This window comes from Manis javanica, chromosome 5 (assembly GCF_040802235.1).
Source record: "Manis javanica isolate MJ-LG chromosome 5, MJ_LKY, whole genome shotgun sequence".
NCBI classification, from domain to species: domain Eukaryota; kingdom Metazoa; phylum Chordata; class Mammalia; order Pholidota; family Manidae; genus Manis; species Manis javanica.
In genome coordinates, this window is record NC_133160.1 from 16,170,492 (window position 1) to 16,180,449 (window position 9,958).

Here is a 9,958-nt window from a genome sequence, read left to right on the forward strand (position 1 = left end):
TGTGAACTTGCACACACTGTTACCTGCTCTGCTCCCCTTCCCACCTCTCCACCCTCCTTTTCTCGCAGGGCAGTCCATGTGTTAATCCTGATACACTCTACTTTGTTTTACTTTCTGCCCATTCTTTAAAAAAGTATCACTAATTCAGGCTTAGGGAAAGGGGTTCTGGATTAGTAGAGTGTGAATTGTTTTCAGTTCAGTCCGATCCTATTCTAATTAATTCATGCTAATTGTAGAGTATAAAGCATTGGGCTAGGATGCTGTAGATAAAGGGAGGGAAGGAGAGTGGGCAGGCAGAGCCCCAGACGATGGGGCCCAGTGTGATGAGGGATGTGGATCATGCAAGAAAGTCGAAGAGTTTTTAAAGCTACTCAAAGTGTGGTCCTGCTCAAATTCTGGCCCTCAGACCAGAAATATCAGCATCACCTGGGAGCTTGTCGGAAATGCAGAATGCGCAGCCCCTCTCCAGATTTACTGAATCAGAACTGCATTTTTAAAAGATTCCTGGATGCTGTGTATGTGCATTTGAGAAGCACTGGTACACAAAAAAGTAAAAAGAAAGGAATGACCCGTTGGGCATCCAGGAAAGCTTCAAGCAGACGCCAGGCAGAACTCTGATGGATGTCCAGATAGGAGGAGTTACATGGGGAATTTTGAGCGGACCGCTAACTACAGATGTGAAAAAAGTGTTCTCCAAAATGTGTCTCTCTAAACTAAATGCATTTTTCCTTTTCATCTCTCTCTTGTCTCCTCTTCTCCTTCTCTGCCTCTCCTCCTCTCAGGAACAGTATAAATTTGTATACGAGGTGGCACTGGAATATTTAAGCTCCTTTTAGCCCAGCGGGATGGGGAACCTGCTGGAATCCACAGGCTGCTGCAGCCAAGCCCCCTTTTCTGTGAATGGCAGTGACTGGGCTCAGGGGCAAAGAGGCACCTGCCCAACTCCAAGGAGAAGACTGGTGGTCCCGTGGCCGTGGTGGGCTCTGCACTTTCTGAGGGGTCTCCTGTGGCTGTGGGAGATGCTGCTCTGAAAGGCCCAGGCTTCCCTTCTGCACCGAAGCAGCCACAGCCATGGAAGTGCATCCGTGGCAAGGCCCTGGATTTTTTGGTTCCCAGACCTCTTGCTTTCGCTCCTTTCGAGTTTGTGACTCTCATGGCAGGCCGACTGTGTGGGCGTGGGGAGTGACAGTCTCCGCTGCCCATGGGAGGGTAGGGGATGCACGTTCTGCTCCTCCGTGCTGTCCTGGAAATGATGGGGCCCTCCTGCCCACTGCAGTCTCCTTCAGGGACCTTTGGCACTGCACCCCTTCCAGTCCTGATCAGTGTGACCTTGGGACACTTCCAAATACAGCAGAAGTCCCCGCCCTCACACCTACCCTGCATGGGGCCTGGCCCACTGCCACTCTGCACCCCTTCCCCAGCCTGGTCCCTGGCCTGTCATTCTCTGGCCAGCCCACTGTGTCCACAACCACTCTTTGATAAAGGTTTTCTTTGCTTGTGTTTGTGGTCAGTGGGAGGGAGAGTAGAGCCCTTTGCTGCTCCTCCTTGTCCTTGTGAAAAGCAGCCACCCCCCTGGGGCAGGGGCCTTTCTGACCCCAGTCTCTCGGGTGGGAGCTTTGTTTGGGAGGGACAAACGAGATTTGATTTTCCAGAGTGTATGTGAAAAGAAACTTTCTTTTGGGGGGTGTAAAATCCTAGTCTTTTTTTGTCAAAATGGAAAGAGAAGGGATGTGTAGCTATAAGACACATCTCTCAGGCCTATCATCTTTCCTGGCTGAGACTAGCTCTGAATGTTCTTCAAAGGTCCCCCCCCGCGGGGCAGCACAGCCATTGAGCAAGGGAAAAGTGAGCAGGTCTGCAGACCGTCCCTCCAAGTTCTGTTCAGATAAAGAACCAGCTTTGTGCATAATCTTGCATCTCCATACTCGAACTTCTTACTAAAGAAACCCAGCTGCCATCTCGGAAAAGGTCACTGTGTACCCAGTTATACTTTAGTTGAAAATAAAGCCAAAGGAGATCATGCCTGGGGACCTAGGGTCTTACCCAAAGTCTGGGTGAGTCTATGACAAGGGCCCAACTGTTGCTCGGCATCTGTCGTGTGCCAGGCTTGGCACATCCCGCATCTTGCTTAGAACCCCCACATGAGAGCCGTCAGCTGGTATCACTCCACTGTCCAATGGGGGAAACTGAGGCATCTCCCTCAGTGATGACAATCTGGGTTCCGTAAAGGCAGATAACGACAGAGACTTATTTGTACTGTTCTCTTCATCTTTTGTCAGTCAAGCAATTCTTTTATGGAGAGAAAATAAGATCAGGAACTTCTGAGCAGAAAACTCCACCATGGAACTATAATTTCTTTCAGATGCCATTTCTTCTGGGAGACCCAGAATTTCAGATGTATTTTAGCAACTCATTCCAGCTCCCCAGGAAAGCTAGTCTCAGCTAATTTCTTAGCCAGTGAGAACAGTTCCCTGTTCCCTCAGGCTGGGAGGTCTGACAGCTGAGGACACTGTCTCCACCTTGGCCTCTAGCCTGTGCTAAGGCACAGTATCTGGCGGGCTTGGGGTGGCCTGCCATCCAGGACGCTCCAACTTGGAGGCTGGTCGAACCTCAGACAAGGCATGAGGAGCACAGAATTCAATAAGGCACAGCTTTTGCTCTCAAGAGGTCACTGTAAATTGGGGAAGTTGAACCTCACTGCAGTGGGGCTTAAGCCTCTGCATGCTATTTGAGCGTAAGATCAAGAGAGACTGCCTAGGGCTTCCTAGAGGAGGTGACAGCCATTCCAGCTGGGTCTCAACAGGTAGAAAAGGAAGAAGGGAATTTCAGGCCAAGGAATTAAGCATTTGCAATGGCAAAGACGTGAGAAAAGGCCTGGGGTGGGGTGGCAGAGTATGGAGGGAGGTGGGCCCAGCTGGAGCATAGCACAGCAGGTATGGCGGGAGGTGAGTGCAGGTGCGCCCCTGTGGGCATCAAGGAGCCCGCAGAGCTTTTGAGTGATGCGCTCGATTCAGTGTTGGAGAAGGTTCACTCTGGGGCCAGTGAGGCCGCCTCTTTTCCTATCATCAGACACTGTGAAAACATTCCCTTAAGTGTATACTTTTTAATAACACATCTATTTGTCTGTCTGCTCATAGTTTTGTTGCTGGAACAAAATGTGCAGTGGAGCATGAGACTCAGCCTCTGCCTCATGGTCTCTGCTCTACCACGGGGCCGAGTGACTGAGCCAGGCCTGCAGACTTATGAGGATGGGTGTGAAAGGAGCTCTCAGAAGCTGCTCTCGTTGGCACAGGCTCAGGAGCTGTCTGGATGTCCCTGGACACCAGGCTTGATCAAGGCAGGCTGTCACTTTGGGGGTTCATAAGGAAGTGAAGGGAGGCAAAGGAGACCCCCAGTGAATCCATTCTTCTCCTCTGATGGGCCCCTTCCTGGGTGTGCCTGAGCAGGTCCCCAGGCCCTCCATGGTCCTGCTGGCTTCCCCTGCCTCCAGTCCATGCCTCCAGCAGCTTGTAATATATGCTCTTTTCTCAGATCCTGGCTCACCCATACAGAATTGGGAGGGGGCGGCGACTGACACAAATCCTAGCAGTTATTCCAATATGTGACTTTAGGGAGAAGGAAATCAGCAAAAAAACTCAGGCCATGGTACAGTAACCAACTCAACACCCCCCTCCAATTTCCTCACAACCCAGCCACCCTGCAAAGAAGGCAGGGCAGGGAACAGGTCCTGGGCCAGTTTGCACAAGAAGAAACAGGCTCGTGGATGGGGCTGTCCTCCCTAAGATCCCTCGTGGCAGGAGCTTGGATGAGATGGGGCACCTGTGCGCAGGAATTTGCACTGGCCCCTCCCCTGGGAAATCTCCTGAGCAAGCTCCACCTCTGTGGGGGCATTCTCCCTGCAGCGCACTCTTAGGGTGGGCTCACCTCTCAGAGGAAACTAGTATCAATGCTCTGGGAGTCTCCACAACGCGGCCTCTCAGCTCCAGGGTACCAGAGAGCCCCTCCTTACTACAGAGCTCCATGGTTCTCACCTCCTAGTTATGGACCCTGTTTGGAGGCAATGTGAGGAGTTAATGAGAATCCGGGAACCATCCCAGGTTGCATATGCATATGGCCTGGATGTAGTTTCCGGGTGTATCTCACTGTTCTGCAACATCGTTAGGGTTCACCCAGCTCACCAGACGGAGATCCTGGATCTGTCTGGGGCCTCTGGGCCTCTAGATGACCAGGGCAGGCCTCCCTTTGTGGGAACAGAAGGCAACAGCTTGCAGGTAGTACCAGCAGCTCTGTGCTGGGCACTCTAACATGTGAGTTCACTGAATTCCTCCAACATCCCTAAAAGGTGTTTGTGATTGTCACAGATGAGGAAACTGAGGCTCAGAGGGGAGACACCACTTACCCCATAGTTTCACAGTCAGGGGACGAGGATTTAAATTGATTCCTCAGACTTCAGAGACAGGATTGTCCCACCGTGTCTCAGATTTTCCCTCGGGGCACCCCTTAACAGCAAAGACTACAGTGAAAGAGATTACCCCGTGGATCTTGTAAAGCCCAAAGCAGATCATGGTAAGCTTAAAATTCCTTTACAGTTTCATGTTTTACAACCATTCATACAATATTTGCATTCCACTCTATTTGCCTGATTTGCTTTAATATGACTATATAAATATTTTTCTAAACCATATGCCCTGTCCCTCATATGGCTTTGATCACCTCAACTCACTACAATGGTCCCTAGGAAACTCTATCCCAGTCTGCAGGGCATAGTGCCTGGCCATGCTGCTGCCCCATGAGGCACCTATGGTATGCAGGGCCCTGGAGGGGGCACTGCCAGGATGCACAGGCTACTATGGCACTGTTCATCCCGTGGTGAGGAAAGGTGTGGTGGTGGAAAGAGCTAAGATCCAGCCTTGCCAACCAATTAGTGGAAAAAGATGTGAAAAAAGGAGCCTCTGTTCAAAGGGGTAGAATCAGAGAGCTCTGAACAGGGAGACAGAGGGGCCAGGCTAAGAGGTTGAGACCGCACAAGAATACTCAGAACCAAAGATGCTTATGGACTATTGGGCAAAGTGGTCACCTCTGTGACACAGCATGACAGGTGGAGAAGGACTGGCCGGAACCACTTGGAGCCGGGGTGTTGCTTTGACCCTGGAACAAGTCTCAGAGTCTTGGAGAAAGGATGATAATTTTCCCTCTGAGCAATCACATTTATCCATCAACCATCCCTCGTGGCTAAGCTAGCTCCTGCTGTGTGTCCTCGCACGGCCTCTGGCGTGAATCCCTGTTGTGTGCATAGAGGTGTTGGTCTAGCAGATGGCACAAAGGAGGCCAACAGAAGAGCAGTCAGGTGCTTATCGTGTCATCTCTGCAGGAGTGACTGCCCAACCCAGATCCAGAGGCACTGCAGAGTGTGACAGTTCCCCTGCACGTCACTGCTCTGAAACAGAACAAAGCCACCATCTCTTAGCCCTCATCTGGCCACTCCTGGGCTGCCCAGACAGGCAATCAGCACCATGCTGAGTCAGGCGTAATGTCATGGAAAACGTGGGTCAGCATGGAAAACGTGGGTCAGCCCAAGGATAAGAGGCGCAGGATGCTAATGCTAACCGTAAGGCCAATGGATCGTGTTGGGCCAAGATCCCTGGGTACAAATGGTCAACCCAAGCTGCAGGGCCAGTCAGTGGATGAGACATGAGTCGCATGGACGGCCATAGCTTCTCAAGGCCCTGACGTGCCTTTCCCATCATTTAACTAGTCTAAGCTGCTTCTCAGCCAGTGATGCCAGCTCCAAATCATAGCCAAGTAAAACACAGAAATAGGCAAGGTGAATCCAACTAGAGGAGACACCCTGAGATTCAACCTTATTCCTGTACTCCCATGCAAGAGCTCCATGTTGGAAGCGTTCCATGTCGACATATCCAGAAGTGATAACATGCAGGGCCTTGGCCTCACCTAGCCAAGATCTATCTGCCTTTGAGGTCCTGTATGGTCTGAGCATCAGGGAGAGAAGTCAGTAGCCCTGAGTGGAGGGGGCAGTTCTACTCCTATTTCTTCTGGCACATATTTCAGGGTTATGGATATGATCCTCAGAAGCACAGCAGAGATGTCTAAGCCATATTCATGCACAGGAGGCTCTCTTCCAGTTTATTGGTGACCAGAGACAGACGTGTGCATGGCACTGACTATATGAACCTCTTGTATTGACCAAGACCAGCTCTTGCAAACCCCCTCCCCACCTCCAGAGAGATGGAGAAAGATCATCAAAGGGGCCACATTCACCCCCTGAAGTCTACCCTAAGGGGTAGTCAGCGCCTACAATGGGAGATACTGGGCCTGGCATCCTAGCTGTCTCGGGAGTGGTCCGCTGGGGCTGATTCAAGGGATAGGGAGAGGCTCACCATGTCAGGAGGCCTGTAGGGAAGAGCTGTTGGGCTGGATCACCATAGAGCTTCCTTCTCAATCTGAGAGCTGCTCCAAGTGATGGGATTCAAATCCTGATCCTTGGTTGTAATGTTCAGAGAATGAGGGTCTGGGGGCCTTAGGGTGTTGGACAGGAAGAATTGGTATGAAAGCCTGGAGTTCAGGGTAATCAGTGTAATTCATAGTTCTTAAATTCATGGTGGATGGGATTTTGAGATTTGGGACAGAAGGGGAATGTGAAGTAACCTGCCTGTACAACAAATCAAGTCCCTGTACACATACTTCAGTGCCTTTGGGCTTGTGAATGCAAATCAGTGGGCCTCCTACGTGATGGTCCAACAAACTCTTAGTGCCCACCTGCCCCTCTCCCCCATGGAAGATTACCAATGGGAGATGTTCTTTGGGTTAAAGCCTCCAGGGTGGTCTGGAGGCTCAGAGGGAAAAGTGGTGTCATCCAGGTCAAATCAGGCTTCCAGAGGGTCAGGTGGAATGCAAGTGCCCATATTCTCCAGTCTGTAGGTTATTAGGCAAATTCAAGCACAATTTGCTAGTCCCAGGCACTCCCGCGAGTGGAACCAAGCCCGGCAGCGGAACTTAGTAACTGTAAGGAAGCACTTGCTCTCTGCCAGAGAGGATGAGATGGCCTTGAAGTTTCTTCCACCCTAGACGGGTGAGATCCTATGGAACTGGGACCATGTTTGAACTCCTGTGTTCCTGCCAAGCACCAGCGTCTTCTTGGTTTGTGCAGGTTGAAGCTTCCTGCTCTCCTGCCTGAGTCTTCCCACCATTCAGGCCAAGATGCTGTTCTGGTCACACATCCAGGGCTCACCCAGACTGGTTATCACTAAACAGCCAGAGAGAGCCGCTGCTTTGCCATAGACCCAGTGCCCATCAAGATCTCTGATGAGACCAGCCATAATTCAGACCACTGACCAACAGAACATCACAGACAGCCAGAACCAGTAAGTGTCTGTGCAGGACCCAGAGAAGGGCTTTGCTTACCGTACACATTATCTCCAGAGGTTAAGTCCACCCCCACGCCCCACTCAAGGCCCTTGGAGCAGATTGCAGAAGCCAAAGCACAGTGACCCAGTTGGCATGTGATTATAATTGGCCCCAGGGCATCCATTTCATTGCCAGGTGGACCCTGGGCTAGCCCCGGGTTAATCCAGGCTAACCCATATTGGCAATCAGACTCAAAAGCACTTTTCTACCTTCTCTTTTCCCCCTACATCCTACTAGCCAATGAAAGGCAAAGCATAGAAGTTTCTCCCTTGCCTGGGCAGCAGGATACCATCATAGCCCTCTAAGGGCCACCCTGGGGTTCCCACTCCACTCCAGGGAGGCTGACACTCTCACATCCACTGGGCTTATGATACTGCATGAGACCAAAGTCTCCACACGGTTTTCAGCTCCCTCCATGAGTCCCAGTGGCCTGCACTGTATAGTTTGGGTGTTTGATAGATAAAGCACGTATGAGAAGAGAAAACAAAATAAATCAACTACGAAAAAAAAAAAAAAGCCAGCACCATGCTGTCAATGTTCTTTTTTTTCCCGTTTCCTTTCCAATTCTGGCTGAGAAAAGCAGAAGGTAAATAATGTCGGGTCAATGAATATCAGATATATTTTTTGACTGTACCTTATGGTGAAGTGTAATCTTTTTACACCTGCAAGTCCATCTTATTTATTCTTGTAAATGTTCCCTGACAATGTTTGTAATATGGCTGTGTTGGAAATCTATACAATAAAGCTGTGACCCTGACATTCATGTTTTCCTAAGATATTCGTCCTTGTGTCTTCCTGAGGTTGGGCACCAGTGAGATGGAGACAAGCTGAAGAGGAAGGAAAACCTATTGCCAAATAGGTTTCTTGGTATTTGTGTTCATATAATCAATGCAGGAAATATATATTATCCCCTATTTGCAGAAGAGAAAGTTGAGGTTCATAAATGTTAAGGGAGTTCCCATGATTGCATGTTGCACTAGTAAAAAAGTTGGGTCTAAAACAGTTTTTCTCAGGTGTGATCCATAGAACACTGACATAAAATCACTCAGGAAGCTTACTAAACAGACAAATTGTTAAGCCCTTCCAAAATCACAATTTCAGGATCTGAAATTACATTAACAAGCTGCCTGGATGTATCAGTTAGCTTTTGCTGCATAATACACCACCCTGAAACTCAGTGGCTTGAAACAACAGTCCTTTGTGGCGGTCTGCTGGGTCTTGACTGGTCTCGGATGAGCTCAGCTAATCTTAGCTCGCCCTCTCAGGGGGCCCACTCAAGGCCAGGCTTGGCGGGGACACCTTGACTACTGCAGCTCTTCTCCTCCTGGGGCCAGGAAGCTAGTGTAAGCATATGCTTCTCACAGTGATAGCAGGAGCATGAGAGAGAAAGCCCAGTCACGTAAGTTGTTTTGATTCATGTCTGCAACCTCCCATTGGATCAGGCTGGTTGCATGGCATACTCAGAATCAAGGGCAGGGAAATACACTCCACCTCTTGGCATACACCCCACTTTTCAATGTTCCAATAAATGCTGAGATTAGGCCCCAAACCAATAGCACCAGATGCAGACCATAACCCTCTCATCTCAGACAGATTACCTCCATCAGTTCACCTGCGAAACTTCTAAACACACTGTCTGGTTCAATAGGTCCAGGGTAGAGCCCAGGAATCTGCATGCTTAGTGATCCAGGTGATTGTAATACATGCTGAAGTGAAGCAAGCACTATTTTAAATGCTGCTGCCCTTAGAAAAGGACGGATAGGATCCAAGGGGACAAGGAGACCAACCAAGTCCCAAAGTACGGTTTGGGGCTGCCAGTCTCCGAGTTGGGTCCACCTGCCCTCTACCTCATCAGTACGCAGAAGCAACAGCTGGAAACAACTCCTTGGAGTTTGTTGGTTCCCAAGGTCTCTGTACGTATCCAGATGCAAGTATGAGCTGGAGGCATGAGCCACAGGGCCAGAGCCCAGGGGCCACTTTGTTCTCATTCAGGCTTGGGAACCCCAGCAGGGTTCTTCAACCTAAGGGACCTGCCTGTAGCACCCACTGAAACCCCCTGCAAGCCACAGAGCCGGGAGACCATGTGCTTCCCAGCTTGAGTCCTGAGTGGGGAACCTGGTGGCCATCCAGTTAGTAATCTGTGTCCCTTTGTTCTTGCTCATGTTAATGTCATTTCTTTGGCCTGCTCTAATTAGTTTTTTGCCACAAATGTGAGAGTCGACATTGGGAAAATAAAATTAGAAGGGAAAATCTCACATATCTCCTAGTAACAAAAATACTTTAGGGGTATATGATTTTTCCCTCAAAATACAAAATATAACCCATGGAAATTAGCAGAGGAGGATTTCAGTTTTTCACAGTCCACGGATTAGGCAATGGAAGAAAGCTGTACTAGTTGCTCAAGGACATCCAGAGTACATGGATGGATAGAGAAACATGCAGAGAAATACAGAAGCATGCAGAAAATAGACTGAATGTATAAATTAATAAAAGACTATGTCCGTACATTAACAGTGATTATGTCTCACCATCG

General features: G+C 49.6%; 1 protein-coding gene across 14 annotated transcripts in view; it reads left to right on the forward strand.

Annotated features, from left to right (window-relative positions):
* Positions 1-8,182, forward strand: part of PTPRT (protein tyrosine phosphatase receptor type T) — a 970,716-nt gene extending 962,534 nt beyond the window's left edge. For all 14 annotated transcript variants that reach the window (XM_073236577.1, XM_073236581.1, XM_073236583.1 and 11 more), the window contains one exon: positions 783-8,182. In XM_073236577.1, the coding sequence (XP_073092678.1) occupies positions 783-836 (54 nt within the window). In that variant the 3' untranslated portion in view covers positions 837-8,182. The remainder of the gene's footprint in view (positions 1-782) is intronic.
* Positions 8,183-9,958: the final 1,776 nt, after the last annotated feature.